Consider the following 21,248-nt stretch of genomic DNA (forward strand, 5'->3'; position numbering starts at 1 on the left):
ATGAGTAATCAAGAGTAGCAATAACAAGAAACGTGTAGCCTTAAAGAGCATTTGTTTTTAGATGGGGGTCAGTGACCCCCTTGTGAAAGCCTGAAAGAATCAGAAGAAGAAGGCAAATAATTAAAAAAAACTATACAAAATAAATAATGCTGACTAATTGAAAAGTTGTTTACCGTAGGCCATTCTATAACATACTAAAAATTACCATAAAGGTGAACCACCCCTTTAGACCCGCAAAGCAGGCCTCTGGGACCATTGCAATTTTATGCTGCTACTGACACTTTGAACTTTGGAAACAGAGAAACAGTGCAGATCCAGAGAAGTCTAAAAAAAAAGTTATAGGTTCTGTTGGAATGCTTTGGACCTGGGGTATTCTGGATAAGGGGTCTTTCCATAATTTGGTGAAGGGTGGGTGTTCCCCCCTGTTCCCCCCCAAAACGTTGATGTTTGGTGGCTGAATAAAAGGGGATATTCCCCGACTGCATTAATCGGTGTGTGTGCGGATCCATTTCTTTTACACATTGGTTGCTAAGGGACCTGGCCGGGTCAACGGAAGGAACGCACCACCAGCTTGCAGGATTGGTGAACTACAGGTGTGCGGTAGGAGAATTACATTGTTTACATAATTTGGATCACCTTAAGTCTGTTAAAAATCATTAATAATATTAATAATCAAGTACAAGGTACAGATTTATTATTACAGAGAAAAGGGAAACCATTTAATTAGAATTTTCTTCTCAGTAATGGATCCCCATACCTGTAATAATAAGGGGAGGGAGTGTAAGAACACAGGTAATATGTCAAAGGTGCTTTAGCAAATGGACCTTATGTGACATTTTTACTTTAGGGAGCATTTTCAGGTTTTGAACAAGGGCAAAATGAAGAGAAGCCGAATGCCCAATAATGCCCGGGGCAACTGTACATTTTGATAACTAATATGTGCTCATTATAATAGCACTTCTTACCTCCCTGTAAAAGGGACCTAATTTACTCCTGGTGCATCACAGCAAATGTTTAAAAGGCACATTTTCAGTGCTTTTAAAGTTATTTGTTAAAACAAGTGCTACTGAAAGCAACATGTGCCTAACTCCTGGTTGTTACTTTGTAAACAATGTTGCAAACGCTTTAGTTCCCCACCAAAGACAGGTCTGTTAATCAACTGCCTTGTGTTACATTGTTTCAATACTTACCAGGGCAGAGAATAGAAAGGTCAGACACTGCTTTCAATAGCAATACATATACAAATAACTTAAAAACCAGAAAACATTTGTAATCAATGTATATTGCAAATTTGCTTAGAATTAGGCAAAATGTTATTTTTTGGGTTGCCATTAACTTTAAATATTGTTCAGTGTGTAACAGAATTCATCAGATTGTCAGCATTTGCTGTCAACAGGTTGGATAGCCTACAATTCCTCATAAAGGCCTATAGAACTGTAATGACTGATTATGTGTACACATTTATACACAGCTGGCACAACGGGGTGATTGGCAAGGCTACATGTTCTCCAGCTTTCTTGCCTTGGCAGAATATTTTAGGAGTCCTATTCAGAACTGTCAATGAATAAGTATGAAGCTGACACTTCATTGGGTGATACTCTGCTATGGCCGACAATCCTTTCTATTCAATAGTTGTTATTTTGGTCACAATATACTTACTCAGGTTTTACATAAGGGTAAAGAAAAAAGCTTCATGATCATATACTTGGACAATATATCAGTCCCTTTGTGTTATTGTATCCTGACTAATTATTTGGTTTGCATAATTCTTGCATAATTCTTTCCTTACTACAGGGGGGGAGAATATCCTTAACTGGTATACTGTCATGTTTTTGGCTTGTTGATAGCATTTAAAATATAGTAAGGCCAGTATTTTTTCCAAAAAAGGTGCAACCCTAGTCTCTCCCCATATTGTCTCTCATGTTTCCACTATTGACACTAAATGCCTCCAAATAAATAGCAATTACAATCTTTTGTGAGACCCCTAACCCTTAAAATCCTTTAAGTGTACCCTAATATCTAACATTGATACACTTTTAGAAAACCGTGACAGGAAGAGGATCCCAAATCCCAGGTATATGACATTCTCATTAGCAGAATAACTGGAAGGAACTACACTGCGATTATCTGCTCCCACCAAATCCTTGGACATTAATGCAACATAGAGACTTTGCTTCATTGTTATATTAACTTTTAATAAAAAGAATCTTTCCAAATTTAGAGTAGAAAAAAAACAACCTTTAGCAGATATTAAGAACCATCAGATTAAAATTAGGTTTTTGTCAAATAAAACCAACTGGATATGTAGAACAGATTAATCATGCACCAACAAATCGGGAAAAGGAATGAATTTGATATGGTCAGTAGAAAAGCAGAAATTAATCAACTTTAGAATTAAGACTAAATAGTTAAATTTAAATAGTACAGAAAAGAAAGATGTTAACAACTGGGTTATTAGCCATAATGTTTAAAGAGGTGCCCAGAGTACAGAGTCAGGTAAGGGATGAATATGCTTGTTTTCCTTTTAAATGAGTGGCTCTCTAAAAATGCTGGGAAACAGGAGAAACTGGTGAATTGATTTATAATCCAGGAAGGACAAAATCTCTAATTTTCTCAGAGTCATGGCAGTTAAGATGATCACAAGTCGAGGACCACACTGTAAACTCCTGGAATTGTTTCTTGCCTGGCAATATGGGATATTGTAGGGTATTCCATTGCACTTCTTACAAGGTTTATATATGTCCTATGAATTGTTACAATTTCTATATTCTGTAAAGAGGTTCAGAGCCAGCACTATCTGGAGCATTCTTTCACATTCTTCTACTGTGCTTCAGCAATGTTGCCCTCACAACAACACGAACTGCCTGTGTTTGTCTCAGGAGGGCCTGACATCTGTGGGTCTTTATCTCCATAAGGAGCCATAATGTCAGTAGGGCTGGAAGTAGAGCGTGTCTCAGGAGGGCTTGACTTCTCCAGGTCATTCTCTCCAAAAGGAGGCGTAATATCAGCAAGACTAGAAAGGGGTTTTGTAACAAGAGAACTCAACTGCTTCAGGTCATTCTCTCCAGAAGGAGGCATATAATTAGCAGAGCTGAGAGTAGGGTTAATGTCTGGATGGTGTGACTTATCTAAGTTATTTCCTTCAGTAGGAGGCATATATTCAACAGAAGTGGGAGTGAGGTGTATCCCTGGAAGGCCTGACTTCTTCAGGTTGTTTTCTCCTGAAGGAAGAGTACAGTTTATCTCTTGAATGCCTAATTTCTCCAGGTCATTTTCTCCACAAGGAGGCAAATATTCAGGAGTGGTGGGAGTACAGTTTATCTCTGGAAGGCTTGACATCTCCAGGTCATTCTTTCCACAAGGAGGCATATATTCAGGTGTGGTGGGAGTACAGTTCATCTCTGGAAAGCTTGACTTCTCCAGGTCATTCTCTCCACAAGGAGGCATGTATTCAGCAGTAGTAGGAGTACAGTTTATCTCTGGAAGGCTTGAATTCTCCAGGTCATGCTCTCCACAAGGAGGCATATATTCAGGAGTGGTGGGAGTACAGTTTATCTCTGGAAGGCTTGACTTCTCCAGGTCATTCTCTCCACAAGGAGGTATATATTCAGCAGTGGTGGGAGTACAGTTTATCTCTGGAAGGATTGGCTTCTCAAGTTCATTCTCTCCACAAGGAGGCATATATTCAGGAGTGATGGGAATACAGTTTATCTCTGGAAGGCTTGACTTCTCCAGGTCATTCTCTCCACAAGAAGGCAAATATTCAGCAGTGGTGGGTGTACAGTTTATGTCTGGAAGGCTTGACTTCTCCAGGTCATTCTCTCCACAAGAAGGCATATATTCAGGAGTGGTGGGAGTACAGTTTATCTCTGGAAGGATTGGCTTCTCAAGTTCATTCTCTTCACAAGGAGGCATATATTCAGGAGTGGTGGGATTACAGTTTATCTCTGGAAGGCTTGACTTCTCCAGGTCATTCTCTCCACAAGAAGGCATATATTTAGGAGTGGTAGGATTACAGTTTATCTCTGGAAGGCTTGACTTCTCCAGGTCATTCTCTCCACAAGAAGGCATATATTCAGCAGTGGTGGGTGTACAGTTTATCTCTGGAAGGCTTGACTTCTCCAGGTCATTCTCTCCACAAGGAGGCAAATATTCAGCAGTGGTGGGTGTACAGTTTATGTCTGGAAGGCTAGACTTCTCCAGGTCATTCTCTCCATAAGAAGGGATATATTCAGGAGTGGTGGGATTACAGTTTATCTCTGGAAGGCTTGACTTCTCCAGGTCATTCTCTCCACAAGAAGGCATATATTTAGGAGTGGTGGGATTACAGTTTATCTCTGGAAGGCTTGACTTCTCCAGGTAATTCTCTCCACAAGAAGGCATATATTCAGCAGTGGTGGGTGTACAGTTTATGTCTGGAAGGCTTGACTTCTCCAGGTCATTCTCTCCACAAGAAGGCATATATTCAGGAGTGGTGGGAGTACAGTTTATCTCTGGAAGGCTTGACATCTCCAGGTCATTCTCTCCACAAGGAGGCATGTATTCAGCAGTAGGAGGAGTACAGTTTATCTCTGGAAGGCTTGAATTCTCCAGGTCATGCTCTCCACAAGGAGGAATATATACAGGAGTGGTGGGTGTAGAATGTATCTCTGGTAGGCCTGATTTCTCTGGGTCATTTGCTCCAGCAGGAAGCATAAAGTCACCATGGCTGGATATAGAGATTGCCTCAGGAAGGTTTGCCTTCTCCAGTCCATTCTCTGCAGGTGGAGGCATAACATCAGCCGCAGTGGAATTAGAGTTACTCCTTGGGGCTCCATTATAATTCTGAGATGCAGCAGAAGGGAGATACTGCTCCAGACTGGCATCTGTAGAAGGAGTAGTGTGTGTAGGACTGGTCCGTGGGGAAGGGATAACCTGTTGTTTCTTTGGTGGTATAGCAGTCATATCCCTGGATATGCTGATCCCATGGTCCTGTAGTAGGACCCTGCAGGCTTCTTCCAGTGTTGGAAACTGATAGAGCCAACCCTTAAATTCAAATGCAATTGCAAAGGGAAACAGCCAACGATATTTGACAGAATTCTGTTGAAGCCAGATCACTAATGGGCGCATAGCCTTTCTCTTTTCTAGGGTGGAAGGGGATAAATCAGCATACAGTTGCACTTTGGTACCTTTGAATTGACTCATGTTTATTTTCCTTGAAGCCTTCAGCAGAGCTTCCCTTTGTGATATCAGGGGTAACCTGACTAAAATGTCCCGGGGCACATGGGGGTTTTTAGTTTTGTACTGTAGCCTGAATACATAATCTACCTGAACAATCTCATTGGGTAACAGGCTTTTGAATAAGTCAGCTGCAAAAGTGGATATATTTGACACTGAATTTGGGACACCACGGAGGCGGATGTTGTGTCTCCTCTGGGTATTATCAATGTCCTCCATGTATTCCTGAGTTGCAGCCAAGTTTTCACTGGCATATAGGATTTCCCCCTCACTGACATTAATGGCTGATTCAGTTAGATCTAGGCGCTGTTCAGTTGCTTCAGTTATGCCCCACAATTCACTCACCTCAGCTCTCACTGCCTCTACAGTCTGCTGCATATTAACAACAATACGGTCATGTAAATGGTCCAGCATGAGTTGTAGTGTTAGGGTAGAAGTAGCCACCATGTCTGCAGCTGTTGCCATGTCTAAGTGCCAGGCAAAGGGGTGATGGAGTATATGTCCTTCTACTTTAATCCTTGGACCTTGGGCTTGCGTTCTGCTATGCCAAATTCCTGTAGAATTGGAGCCGCTTGGATATTGTCAACTTTCTGGAAAATTTGTTAGGTAGTCAGGAGAAGCAGTGCAATTGTGCTAGCAGGCTGTTTAACTGACATGGGGCCCCTCAAACCATGTGACCTAGCCTGCACCAGTAGGAAGAGGGAATGGCCTTATATGCTAGCTTCTTAGGGGGGTTCTGCGTGTGCAGAATAGTACATTCTTCATTGTATTGTGTGTATTGATGAGATGCTGAGATTTACATCCAATTAAGGATATGTATGTTCTTATCATTGACCCCAAAACAAAATATGTTTTATTGTGTACTGTATCATTGGAAAACATTACACTGTGATGAATTCTGTTCATGCACCCTACCCAACAAGGGGCCCATTTTTGTTGTTTCGATGTAAGGGCTAGGTTTTAAGGCATTTATAATAGAAAAAGTAAGCTACAGGCTGCAGGGGAAATGATTCCACAACCATGACTGTGCCCTGTGTAATGTGTGAACTATATACTATTGCTTGGCCCATTCACAGGAGTCATAGTCTGTTAGGGCATCTCTGTGCAAGTGCAAATTAGCTTCCTAGAAATAATTATTGCTGGAGTATATCATCGGTTATAATCGAAGCTTAGTGATGTTATTTCTGACATGTGACTCAGTGAAACTTGTGTATATAATAAATAAAGTACCCCCTGTTGCAAAATATGAGGATATTAGAAGTCACCTCAGAGTTCCATGGCCTCGTGTTTTTATATGGTCACGGAACTCCTCAGTAACTTATAATATCTTTATATTTTACAAGAGGGGGTACTTTATTCACTATATAATAAAATACAAAACAGATAGGATATATAGGCTACATATACATTATTATTGTGTAAATAACTAATATATATCCTGGAGCCAGGGTATTCCTATCCAGGATTCAGGATAGGCATATCCTCTTTTTTTAGGGCCCTGCAGCATGAAGATTTCCTTGGCTAAACATATACTGCCACCTTGTGGACAGCTTCAGGCTCCTGCATACCCTTTGCTACTATGCTCTGTACAACAGGGGTCCCCAACCACCAGGCCGTGGACAGTCTTGCACTGGGCCGCAGAGCCTAGCCTGCAACTAACGCCGGCGCGGCCAAGTTGGACACGCAGCTGCCGCTGACCCCCTCCTGACCCTAAACCTAAAAAGGTTTGAAAAACAATGTGTTGGACATTTGGATCTTATTAAATATTGTATCTCATCTAAATTCAGGCACGTTAATTGACTGCTGATAAAATTGTCTGTAGATTGTAAGCTCCACTGGAGCAGGGACTGATGTGTAACTTCAGTGAAGCATTGTGGGATATATTGGAACTATGCAATGATAGTATTTGCTGTGCAATAGCATAGCTTTTCTCCTCTCTCACATTCTTTTAGTTCATTCTGTAGGGCCTGTGACACTGGAAGCCCTACTTACTGTCATTATTCTTCTGGCTACCCTGCTCTCATTCAAATCTTATATTAGTGATACACAGGGAGATCCAATTGAACGCCAATCCCATCTTTATCTCACTTTACCTCCCAAGTGTTGTGCTTAATTAGGCTGGTCCCCCTGGTTCCCTATGTAACTTGGCCGACTCTCACTTGCACCACTGTCACAACTTTGAGGGATTGTAGTAAACGCTAAGGGGCCTATTTATCATGCTGTGTAAAAAGTGAAGTGAAGCATATCCATTCCAACGATGTTGTCCAGAGCAACCAGTCAGCTATTAGATTTCAACAGTTAGAAAACAAAAGCAAATATCTGATTGGTTGCTATAAGCAGCATCACTGGTAATGTTTTGCTCCACTTTTTACACAGCATAATAAATAGACCCCCTAGAAGCAATAGATAGAAGGTTCCGCATGAGTCTTAGTTGAATTCAGGAACATCTCTTTATTAGTCACAGCACAGCTTCCACAGTGATACCTGCCACATACAATCCTCCCCAGTATATTCTAACCATAACTCAGAGTCCCAGGTCCCACCAGCTGCCTACACTTTTTTGCCTCCTCCTTGAGTCAGGGACACTGTACACTGTAACAGACTTTCAGCACCAGGGTCCATGTTATGTGATGTACTAGGCCCTGTCTACCATAGTTCCCTCTCCTCTTAGTCCCTAATCTGGGAGAGATACCACCAGATCCTTTTCTCTCTCCTCGTTGGAGCTCAGCTGCTCGACTATAGAACCTACACCTGACTCTAGCTGACTACAATGAGTTTCACCAACGGTACCCTATCACTAAATAACTTATCTACTGCTCTCCTTATTAGCCAATACAGAACCCTTGCGGCGTGCACTTTATGGATCAGTCCGCAGCGGTGAAGTTCAAAGCAATTTTATTTACCAGACAATCCTCTTCCTAACACGTTTCGTGTGATCCCACACGTACTCATAGGAATGGGTAAGTGTTGCAAACATTTCATTTTAAAAAGTATTGGGAGTTACCCCTCTGAGGTGGCAGGTCTCAGGTTCTCCAGTATCATTCTCTTGATCTTCATATCAGCCAAAAAGGAAGTTATCTCTTGAGCTCTCTTTATCTCCCCGTATCCAACAGTGCCATCTGGTGACCAATTAAAAGCAACAATGCTTAGATACCATAAATTCTATTACTCCTTAGTATGTTGTAGAATGGCCGGTTCTAAACAACTTCTCAAACTTCTCATCACGTCTTCATTATTTATTTATTTTTACAGTTTTTTTAATTATTTGTTTTTTTCTTCTGACTCTTTCCAACATTTAAATGGGGGTCACTGACCCCATGTAAAAATACAAATGCTCTGTTAAACTACAAAGTTTTTGTTAGTGTTACTTTTTATTACTCATCTTTCTATTCAGGCCCCCTCCTATTCATATTCCAGTCTCTTATTCAGACCAATGCATGGTTGTTAGGGTAATTTGGACCCTAGCAATTAGATTGCTGGAATTGCAAACTGGAGAGCTACTGAATAAAAAGCTAGATAACGTAAAACCCACGATTAAACAAAAAAATTAAAACTAATTGCAAATTATCTCAGAATATCACTCTCTACATCATACTAAATGTTAAATTATAAGTGAACTACCCCTTTAACTACACCTTCACACCTAACCCCTCTCACAAGTGCCGTGCTGCTAAATCCAAACAGAGTGACACTACTTTTAACCCCCCCTTACCTCACCTGCATTGCAGTGTCACAGTTTTCTCCCTGAGTATAAAAGGCAAAAAGATCTGCGCCTTAGTTTGCACTCCATTGTTCTCTGTTATTATTACCAAAATGTGATTGGCAGCGCACACTAAGGAGTTCAGATATGCAATACAGGTATGGGACCCGTTATCCAGAATGCTCAGGATCTGGGGATTTCCATATAATGGCTCTTTCCATAATTTGGAGATTTATAATTTAACAGAAAATCATTTAAAGTCAATAGGCTGGTTTTGCTTCCAATAAGCAATTATTATGAATTATATATTAGTTCGGACCAAATACAAGGTACTATTTTATTAGTACAGAGAAAAATGAATAATTTTTAAATATTTGGATTATTGGGATAAAATGGGTCTATGGGAGACAGCTTTTCTGTTTTTCAGAGCTTATGGTATAACGGGTTTCGGGATTACAGATCCCATACCTGTAGTTCCAATTGCAGTGCAGTGAGAACTACACAGAATGAGTGGATACCCCCCCTTGTTATGAAGAACAAGCAAGGGTGGGTGCAATGCTCAGGTACATTTCCAAACAAATTGGGGTGCTGAGAAGTCAGCAGAAATGTTTAAAGTAGTTTCAGCTCTTTGAGGTTTGACTGTAGCAGTGAGGCTGTGTGGGATGTGTAGCCCCATTACCAAGAAAGACAATGGGCGGGTTAATTAATTAATAGGCTTCCTTAAACTTTCGGCAGGTGTTACTACAACCCTTGTGTTGCCTCTGCATGTATGTCCGGACTGGCAATCTGTGGGTTCTGGCAAATGCCTAAAGGGGCTGCTGTAAGATGCCTTAGACAGTGACTATTTAGTGGGCTGGTGGGGGGCTGCTTGGGCCTCTGTGTGCCTATTTTGAATCCCAGTCCAGGCCTAGCTCAGTGCTGTCCAACTGCCGCATCTGACCTGAGACCCCCCTTTGTGACCCTCCTCTTCAAAGTCTACCTGCTGTGATTTCTTACCTTCTGTAATCTTTAAAAGGTATCATTACTTAGATTAACTGGCCCCTTCATGTTATACACCTCAAATTCACATAGTAATCCCATGTATTATTCACACCTTTAATCTCCCCTGCATTGTTCACACTCGTAATACCTCTATTGTTCACACCCTAAAACCTTGTGCTGTTCACACCTGAGACCCAGACTGAAACTGCCCACATTATTCACCTGTTCACACTCATACAAACCAGTGTGTGTGCTCCCTGTGTGTGCCATACTCTACCTGCCCTATGCTCCCTGTGTGCCATACTCTGCCTGTCCTATGCTCCCTGTGTGCCATACTCTGCCTGTCCTATGCTCCCTGTGTGTGTCATACTCTGCCTGCCCTATGCTCCCTGTGTGTGCCATACTCTGCCTGTCCTATGCTCCCTGTGTGCCATACTCTGCCTGTCCTATGCTCCCTGTGTGTGTCATACTCTGCCTGCCCTATGCTCCCTGTGTGTGTCATACTCTGCCCTATGTGTGTGCCATACTCTGCCTGCCCTATGCTCCCTGTGTGTGCCATACTCTGCCTGTCCTATGCTCCCTGTGTGCCATACTCTGCCTGTCCTATGCTCCCTGTGTGTGTCATACTCTGCCTGCCCTATGCTCCCTGTGTGTGCCATACTCTGCCTGCCCTATGCTCCCTGTGTGTGCCATACTCTGCCTGCCCTATGCTCCCTGTTTGTGCCATACTCTGCCTGCCCAATGCTCCCTGTGTGTGCCATACTCTGCCTGCCCTATGCTCCCTGTGGGTGCCATACTCTGCCTGCCCTATGCTTCCTGTGTGTGTGTGTCATACTCTGCCTACCCTATGCTCCCTGTGTGTGCCATACTCTGTCTGCCCTATGCTCCCTGTGTGTGCCATACTTTGCCTGCCCTATGCTCCCTGTGTGTGCCATACTCTGCCTGCCCTATGCTCCCTGTTTGTGCCATACTCTGCCTGCCCAATGCTCCCTGTGTGTGCCATACTCTGTCTGCCCTATGCTCCCTGTGTGTGCCATATTCTGCCTGCCCTATGCTTCCTGAGTGTGCCATACGCTACCTGTCCTTCCTGTGTGTGTGTCATACTCTGCCTACCCTATGCTCCCTGTGTGTGCCATACTCTCTCTGCCCTATGCTCCCTGTGTGCGCCATACTCTACCTGTCCTATTCTCCCTGTGTGTGCCATACTTTGCCTGCCCTATGCTCCCTGTGTGTGTACCATACTCTGCCTGCCCTATGCTCCCTGTGTGTGCCATACACTGCCTGCCTTATGCTCCCTGTGTGTGCTATACTCTGTCTGCCCTATGCTCCCTGTGTGAGCCATACACTGGCTGCCTTATGCTCCCTGTGTGTGCCATACTCTGTCTGCCCTATGCTCCCTGTGTGTGCCATACACTGGCTGCCTTATGCTTCCTGTGTGTGCCATACTCTGTCTGCCCTATGCTCCCTGTGTGTGACATACTCTGTCCTATGCTCCCTGTGTGTGCCATACACTGGCTGCCTTATGCTTCCTGTGTGTGCCATACTCTGTCTGCCCTATGCTCCCTGTCTGTGCCATACTTTGTCCTATGCTCCCTGTGTGTGTCATACTCTGCCTGTCCTATGCTCCATGTCTGTGCCATACTTTGTCCTATGCTCCATGTCTGTGCCATACTCTGCCTGCTATGTGCTCCCTGTGTGTGTCATACTGTGCCTGCCTGAGTGATATCCCTGCAGTGAGCATGAACCATTTGGTTTTTTGGTGTGCTACCTCCATTAATGTGGACATGGTCTTAAAAGTTATTGTGGTAAAATACATGGGTGTGGTTTAGAGTGGATGTGGTTTTGAAAGGAGAGTGGTCAACACTGACGTTATCAGCTCTCTCTATCTGCCTGTCTTAATGCTAAGGAGGCTTTTTTCTTTGTTACTCCTACAACACGCATTTAGAAGACACTGTATAGATAAACTAAGTGAGAATGCAGAATTATAGCTGCATACCATAAAAAGATACTATATTTTTTTATTTTTATTATTTTTATTAAAAGATAATCTGTACAGAAGTATGTAGTTAAAGAAATATGCCTTGTTTTGCTTCCTTTCAGTGCCAGACATAGCTTAGAGTAAAGTACAAAGCCTGTTTATTTATCTCTGTTATCAGGGACTGCAGTTTATTGTGAAACACAGGAGTAATTTAGAACTGTGGATGTTTAAGTAATCACGTAAGCATAATAAATTCATAAATAACATAAAACCATTTCTCCTTGAAGATTCAGTGTAATGTAGTATAAAGTAGGCTAAAAAATAAATTCACCTCTATCTTAACTATGTAATGTCTTTTTCTTATGCTTTTATACCACCAGCAGAGGGCAGTGCAGCACAATCTCTGTGTATGATGTCGGGCCCATAGAACTAAATGAGCAGCTCTCTTTCATCAAAGAACAACGACCTCTAACAGGCAATGTATGATTTGTTTATTCTGTATATAAACCGCAGCGCAGATCCTCTGAGCATAACATGGGGATTGGTATGTTTGCACAATCGCACTAATCTTGGAACTGATCTCTTATTATTTTAGCTGCTGGGATGTAGGTCCTTAAGAGGTTTGTCCAGTGTCCAATATTTTCCAAACCAATGGAGGTAGGCAGGCGCTTTCTTGGAAACTTTCTAAATTTACTCCCTCAACAAATTTTCCAAGTATTAACCTATTGTATTCAGTGTGGAGCAAATGCCATGCACTAAATATTTTTCTTTGCCCAAAAATTAGGAGGGGGCACTGCTGCTTTTTATTTACATGCTGTACCATTATTTATACGATAAAAATGCAACTGCATATATATACAAAGAACACTCTTTGTTCTGATTAAAGAGCAGTATTTTCCTGCTTTGTGTTGGCTTGCCTTGGCAGTAGACTTGCTGTCTGTAAACACAGCTCCTAGGTCTCATATATGCATTCTAATACTATAGACTCATTCATGTCTGCTCATTTGGCTAGGTTGATAGCCCTTGTTTGCCCAATGCAGCTCTACCCAAGCGGTGTGCCACAATGGTTTGTCCAATATTTTGTCCCACAGTCTAAAAAGTAGATCACATGATGGGGTCATGAGAGACATAGGGGCAAATTCACTAAGCGACGAAGCGACTAACGCCAGAGTGAATGCGCCAGCGTAGCGCATTTTCGTTAATTCGCCAATTCACTAACGGACACTGGCGTAATTCGCTAGTGTTACTTCGCACCCTTACACCTGCCGAATTTGCGCAACGGACGTAACGACGCAAATTCACTGACGCGCAAATTATTCTAAACGCTACCTTTTACGCCAGACTTCCTTTGCCACCTCAGACCAGGCGCAGCGCAATAGAGTAGATAGGGATTGCTTCAAAACAAGTTATAAATTTTTCTAAGTCCCAAAAAACGCTGGCGTTTTTTCTTTTTTATGGGTGATAGGCTGAAAAAGATCGAGATATTTTTTGGGGCTACCCTCCTTCCCCCCCCTACATTTCCTAACTCATGGCACCTTAACTATCCAGTGGGCACATGTGTAGGGCAAAATAAAAATTGTATTTGCTGTTTTGAAGGTTTCCCAGGCTTGTGTAGTTCTGCTACATATACCTCCATTGTAACTTGAATTTGGCGCCGTATGCAAATTAATCATCGCTAGCATAACTCTGCTTTGCTTGGCGCAACCTTATGCTTCTCCTGAGCGCAACTTCGGATTTTAGTGAATTTGCGTAGCGCTGGCAAAAATACACCTGGCGTGGTGCAACAACGATTCTTAGTGAATTTCCCACTTAGAGAGAGAGCCACAGAGAGAACACTGAATCCATCACCCAATGCAACTCACAGCCAATGGGATTTGTCAGTCTGTAGGAACAATAACTGCCTGAACCCCAATCAGACAGATGGAGGCTGTCAATCTTGACCCATAAACAAGTCAATAAGCTGCCAACTTGGTCAAGAGGGATGGTTCAAGAGGGATGGTTCACCTTTAAGTTTTACTATGTTATAGAATGGCTAATTCTAAGCAATGTTTCAATTGGCCTTCATGTTTTCTTTTTTATAATTGTTGAACTACTTGCCTTCTTCTTCTGACTATTTCCAGGTTTCAAATGGGGGTCACTGACCCCATCTAAAAACAAATGCTCTGTAAGGCTACACATTTATTGTTATTGCTATTTTTTATTACTCCTGTTTCTATTCAGGACCTCTCCTATTCATATTCTAGTCTCATATTCAAATCAGTGCATGGTTACCAGGGTAATTTGGACCCTAGCTTCCATAATGTTGAAATTGCAAACTGGAGAGCTTCTGAACAAAAAAATCAAAATAACTCAAAAATTACAAATCATAGAAATGTGAAAATCAATTGCAAATTGTATTAGTTATTTATCAAAGTCCGAATTTTTTGATTATTTTCTTAAAAAAAGTCAGACCAAAATAGAATCTGTGATTTGATCTTCTTTAGTTTTAAAAAGGCACAATTTAATCGGATCAGGGAAAAACTCAATAATATCAAGCAAAAATTCGAATCGTATGATTTTTTTCAGATTTTTTCCTGCATCGCTCTATTTTTTCAGGCTTTATCTCTACACGTTCAAATTTTACAGATTTTCACATGTAAAGCCAGAAATAGAAATGCAATTCCTGTGCAGACCACAGAAACTTACAAATAATATAGGGACCTCTCCCATTGACTTATATACTGTATAACCTTGGCAGGTCTGAGATGGCGGATTTTTGGATTGTGACTTTCTTAGTTTTTTTCCACTAAAAATTCGGATAGTAAAACAACGTAGTTTAATAACCCCCTGAAAGTTCATTTAAAGGTGAACAATAATGGCAGCCATTATTGAACCATGTATGGCCAGCTGCTTATGGAGGCAGTCTACCGTATATACTCGAGTATAAGCCGTCCCGAGTATAAGCCGAGGTACCTAATTTTACCTCCAAAAACTGGGAAAGCTTATTGACTCGAGTATAAGCCGAGGGTGAGAAATGCAGCAGCTTCTGGTAAGTTTCAATCAAAAAATTGAGGGTTTCTGCTCTCATTGGAGGTGCCGGCGTCTCGTTTTTGGATACCAGCGACCATTCTTGGACGCCGGCGAATATTCTTGGAGACTATTCGTGGACACCGGCGACTATTCTTAGACGCCGGCGACCGTTTTTGCGCTTGACCCGAGTATAAGCCAAGGTAGAGTTTTTCAGCATATTTTGGGGGCTGAAAAACTCGGCTTATACTCGAGTATATACGGTAATCCACTTATTATAGTTCCTTAATATAGGGGTGATAATAATGATGATATGGCTATTTTTAATAGCCATATCATCATTATAAGGATGGTAAGAGAGTCTTTCCTTAGTTCTCTTTGCATGTTCCATTTAGTAGCAGAGTACAGAATATATAAATAGATATTCATATGGTTCCCTATTGATCCCTCGCCAGTTTGGTCTCTCTCTCTTTCAGAAGCATGTACAGGTCTGTATTTAGGGGAACAAATAGAGGAGACTGCCCAAAGCAGGTACTAATTGTAGCTACTAACATATAAGAACTGCACAGTGATTAAAGGCAGTGGAATAACTACATGTTACTGGGCCCCACAGCAAATTAATTGTAGGGCCCCCAATATATCCAGAGGTTGTCCCCCCCTGATTTAAGGACTATAAACCCTGAGATCTGACTTTGCACCAAAGCAAAATATCCTGATAAAGAAGCAATAGGTGGCATGGTAGCTCGGTGGTTAGAATTTCTGCCTTTGAGTACCTATAATAATTATTCATATAATTGCTTGTAATTCCTTTATTAATACAATTGATTGATCAAAGTCCACTAATTGACTCCAAATAGGTTCTAGGAGGTCCCCCATAGGCTAAAACAGCAATTCGGCAGGTTTTAGATGGCGAATGGTTGAAGTCGAATTTTTAAAGAGACAGTACATGATAAATTTCGATATTCGACCAAATTTTTTTCAAATTCAGATCGAGTTTGGACTATTCCCTAGTCGAAGTACACAATAAATAGCTCGAAATTCGGTTTTTTTTTTTCATTCGAAAATTCACCTCGACCTTTGATAAATCTGCCCCTAATTGTTACCAAATCACAACAACTTGCTAACATTGAAAAAAAGAAAATTAGATATAATTGTTCATGTATTATTACTCTTTAGGGTCAGGGCACACAGGCAGATTCAGGGTGATTAGTCACCCGGCAACAAATCTCCTCTTCTTCGGGGCAACTAATCTCCCTGAACTGCCTCCCCTGCCTTCCTGCCAGCTAAAATGTAAATTGCCGGCGGAATGGCACTCCTATCAGTTCGTTTTCTGAAGTCGCCCCCGAAGTTTCCTCGTGAGGCAACTTCGGGTGACTTCAGAAAACGAATCGCTCCGAGTGCCATAATTAAAGTGTTCTTGCATATTTTTTAGTACACTTCACATCAGAAAATAAGTCACAAAGTCCATACCTCCCAACTGTCCTGTTTTTGGCGGGACAGTCTCGATTTTGCCAGCTCGACCCGCAGTCCCGGATTGTTACTGAAATGTGCCGACTTTCTCTTTGATCTCCTGCACGGAACAGCCAGAAAAAGATACAAAGTTTCTACAACTTAATTGGCTTTTGGCAGAGAGCCCAGACTATGTGGCAGGTGCACTTAGATACATTTGTTACAATTTAAAATAAGCAATTGTAACAATTTAAGATAAGCAGGTCTCTTGGGGAAACTGTGACTTGCAGCTAAAAGGGCAAATCACCTTCATTAGCAAAACTGTAATAACACATGAAAACCACAGAAATGTGTTCAAACTTTTATAACTTGCCAAGTTTTGTAAAATGAACATGGTAATTAGGGGGTGGCCACAAAAATGGGCGTTTTCACCGCGCTCCGTGCGGCAAATTTTTTGCCCCTCTTTCTATTTCCAAAATGTTGAGAGGTATGAAGTACAGAGTGCTTAGCCACAGGGCCAAAACTAGGGGTAGGCCATAGGGGCTTTGGGCACAACTGTGCACTTACCTTTCCTGTGCCAGAGAGGGTCCAGGAGCCGCATTGCTAGTGCAGAGAGCACAATTGCCCCCAAAGTTAGAGTTTTTGTTGCCCCTGGTAATTTGCCGGCTGGTGCTGCCTTCAACTCGCCTCACAGCAGTAGCGGCCCTGGATGGGTACAATCGGGGAGGAGAAAATTGTTGAATATTGTGGGCGTAGCATGCAGTAGGATTTCCACTATTTAAAATGACTATTACCGACCCGGGGCTCTTCTGGTGATAGGGGCAGGCTGCAAACATCAAGGGGAGATGATGTAAATGGGTACAGAAATTATTTAAGTAGGTGGAGCAATGAAATCTGGAAGTATTGGGGTGGATCAGGGTTCAAATGGGCAGGCCAGGGATGGAACATGAAACATTACAAATTTACCTTCAACTAAATTACTGTTAAATTTGTGATTTTTTTGTGTTTTATCCTCTAGGCCAGTAAATTAACAGCCAGTTGGCAATCCTGAGACCAGCTGTGGGGGCTAGAGGGTTGCGGCAACTGCATGAGGTGGTTGTGCCTTTGGACAAAAGCCCACAAAAGCATAGGAGAAATACGTGAATACCCATTCTCTACCCACATGATGCCCATAATGTTCTAGATTCAACTTGCAAGAGATTTACAAATAATTTACAAATGTGCAAGTGTTAAGCCCATGTTTAAACCTAGTGGCCAGTGCAATATGTGCCACTTTCTGGGGAAGAAATGCTGAACCTGGGGTTTTTTTGGTTAAGGGGTCCTTTTGTAATATGGATCACTGTAACTTAAGGTTATAAAAGCAATATGATTGCTTTGCCACCTATATACATTCGTGCAGCTAAGTTCTCCTCAAGTACAAGCTACTGTTTTATTATTACAGAGAAAAAGGAAATTGTTTTTTGCTTAAATAAGACTCGATGCCCATATTTTGGAGCTTCATTTTTTGATAATAGATGCCAAATATTATATATTTAATGCATTATATAGAGCAATAACTAAAAACTATTAGTAGCTGAGTAGTTGAAATTCAAACAAGACGAGTCCCGCTCATCACCGACACTCAGGGAATGAACAGAAAAGGGCAGTGTGAGGTTTATGGCTGTTTTTATAGAGGATTATTAAAAACAAATGAGAGTTTTCCTTAAACACAGCTCTCTGTTCACATTAGGCAGCCGAAACCCTTGCCATGCCATTATATAAGCCCTGAAAGTTTTCAAATCATTGCCATAGAAACGTCCAAAATGTTATTTTCTGTGTAATCCCAAATATGACTGAGGCGGGGGGGGGGGGTAATGGGAGAGGGGAAATTCTAAGAAAATGAAATAAGACAGGAAGAGAAGAAATTCGGCAGCCAGATGACTGGAAAATACATTCCAGCTTTCTCTCCCTGCATTGCACTCCATTGCTCACGCCAAGCACCACTTGCACTCCTCAAAAATGCCATGTTTATTCAGTCTTTATATGTCTTCTCTTCCAGGGGTGAGTGAGTTAAGAAAGAACATTGTATGTGCAAATAGGCCTTATATGGGGGTACTAGGACAATGTTACCCCATTACCTCCTGAGAGCATGTGGCAGCAATTGCCTACTCATCACAGTTCCCTTTCTCTTGCTCCTTCCAAGGCTGTTGTTCAGCAGCTGCCCAATTCTCTCATTAATGCAGGGAATTATTCCTTCCACAGGGCATGGGGAGTTCTGTGGAAAATATTTCCATATCCTTTTCCTATAGTAGCTGCTATATTGGTTATGTTTTATAGCAGTATAGACACCACAATGCAATGCATAATAGGGGTCATTTACTAACTGCAGGTCATGGTGCAAAAAACAGGCACATGTTTCAAACTTTGCACACTGCCGTGCCCTTTCCTGAATTGCTGTTGGAGTCTGTGCTCCGTTTTGGTGCATGTGCCAACATGAATACATGGCTGCCTGTGTTCAGCAGTGCTGTATTCATGAAGAGCGGATGGAAGCACCAGTTAGGGAGGGCTGGCTAGCAGATCTGTACTGGGATTCAAAAAAGGCCCTGTCATTCCAAGTAAAAAGAGGCCCAAATATCCCCCATCAGCCCACTTAATACTCCCTTTTTATGGCATCTTACAGCAGCCCATCCGGCATTTGCCAGAACCCACATTCCGGGGCTGCTGGCTAGTCCAGGCTGCAATGAATCCTCTTACTTAAAGGGGTTGTTTGACATCATACACTTTTTTCAGTTTAGTTGGTTTCAGATTGTTCAACACAAATTAAGAATTTTTATCTGTTCTTTTCTATTTCCTATTTGTGACTTTTTTTTTTTTTAAATATTGAAGTTTCATCTTTCACCTTGTAATGTCTTTACGAAGCTGGTCGGGGGAGGGTGGGGGCACCAACTTTGTAAATTGTTCTAAATTGATATATGAGTTACATCTTTTATCTCTGGCCCTGCTGAGCAGAAACCCTGTTTTTTGTTAAGTGCAGCTATTCGAATTGATACAATAGTTACTAATATTCCATAGATGCTACTGCTCACTACCTAAAACCTGCTGTGTTCATATACAAGTCAGTGGCAGAGGTCCGTTGAGCCATTTGGAGATATTAATAGCCTTCCTGACATTTGAGTTTTCTTTCGAATACTAGACATTCAAATTTTTTCTTAAAGGGGAAGGAAACCTAGTTCAAAAAAGTGTTTGAAAAGTGAACAACCCTTTCACACCCACACTATGGCAGGAACAGACCATGCACATATGTACTTTGCACATATGTACTTTGGAGATGAGAATTAAGGGGAATGCTTTTGAGACCCTTCTTGTTCTAGCACTTGCATCCAGTCAAATAAATGACCCCTAATGTGTGTGAATGCCACAGTAGTAAAACAATTAGCCATCCACCAATTACAGAATTCAGTTCAGAATTAGGAGAATTCCAACAAATCTCATGGGATGTGGATTCTTAGTGTTCAATTGAATCAAATATATAAGGGGATCATATAATAATCTTTCTCTAATAATGCTTTATTTACCAGTAGGTCTTACCAGTAGGTCTTCCCAGGTTTTTTTTTTACAGTGAGAGCTGTGAAGATGTGGAATTCTCTCCCTTGTACAGGCTGATATATTAGATAGCTTTAAGAAGGGGTTGGCTGATACATTAGATAGCTTTAAGAAGGGGTTGGCTGATACATTAGATAGCTTTAAGAAGGGGTTGGCTGATACATTAGATAGCTTTAAGAAGGGGTTGGCTGATACATTAGATAGCTTTAAGAAGGGGTTGGCTGATACATTAGATAGCTTTAAGAAGGGGTTGGCTGATACATTAGATAGCTTTAAGAAGGGGTTGGTTGATACATTAGATAGCTTTAAGAAGAGGTTGGCTGATACATTAGATAGCTTTAAGAAGGGGTTGGCTGATACATTAGATAGCTTTAAGAAGGGGTTGGCTGGGGAAATGCCCCATACTTACCCCTCGGCGCAGATTCTTCCAGCAGAGTTCCACGCATCCATCTTCCGAGTCCTTGGTAAGCTAACTGGGAGATCGTCGATTTCTGTGTAATTCCGCACATGCGTAGTTGTCGCAAACCGGCGCATGCGCAGAAATACCGATCTCCCAGTCAGCTTACAGAGGAGCCGGAAGATGGATGCGTGGAACTCCGTGGAGGAATCTGTGCCGAGTGGTAAGTATGGAGTATGGGGCATTTCCCTGGGGGGGTAGTTAGCTTGGGGGGAGAAGGGAGGGGGGTTTACCTGGGGTGGGGGGGACGGAGAGGTTGTTTTGCAAAAGGGTTTCCTTCTCCTTTAAGAAGGGGTTGAATGGCTTTTTAGCAAGTGAGGGAACACAGGTTTATGGAAGATAACTCAAAGTACAACTTGATCCAGGGACTAGTCTGATTGCCATCTTGGGGTCAGGAAGGAATTTTCCCTCTGAGGCAGAGGCTTCAAATTGTTTTTTTTTGCCTTCCTCTGGATCAACTTGCATTTAGGCAGGTTATATATAGAGTTAAAAGGTTGAACTCAATGGACGTGTGTCTTTTTTTAACCTAACTTACTATGTTAAATCACATGCCCAAGGTAACACATCTTTTGCAGATGAAGCATTTTGTCGTAATTTTGCATATTTTTTGGTTCGATATTGGACTAAGGATTATATATTCTCCTGAAACTAAAAATAGTAGATTTGTTGCATCTTTAAAAACTTGTATATTCTAGAGCAGTGATCCCCAACCAGTGACTCAAGATCAACATGTTGCTCACCAACCCATTGGGTGTTGCTGTCAGTGGCCTCAAAGCAGGAGCTTATTTTTGATTTCAAGTCATGGAGGCAAGTTTTGGTTGCATAAAACCAAATGTACTGTCAAATAGAGCCTCTTGTAGCCCACCAGTCCACATAGG

General features: G+C 41.8%; 1 protein-coding gene across 1 annotated transcript; it reads right to left on the reverse strand.

Moving 5' to 3' along the window:
• Window positions 1-2,178: 2,178 nt before the first annotated feature.
• On the reverse strand, window positions 2,179-5,483 carry megs.L (meiotic meta-phase expressing gene in spermatogenesis L homeolog). Its single transcript, NM_001085671.1, is given in 1 exon segment — window positions 2,179-5,483. A coding segment is annotated over 1 exon segment (2,616 nt). The 5' UTR covers window positions 5,437-5,483; the 3' UTR covers window positions 2,179-2,820.
• Window positions 5,484-21,248: the final 15,765 nt, after the last annotated feature.

The sequence above is a fragment of the Xenopus laevis genome, chromosome 5L (genome assembly GCF_017654675.1).
Source record: "Xenopus laevis strain J_2021 chromosome 5L, Xenopus_laevis_v10.1, whole genome shotgun sequence".
In the NCBI taxonomy this organism is placed as follows: Eukaryota; Metazoa; Chordata; class Amphibia; order Anura; family Pipidae; genus Xenopus; species Xenopus laevis.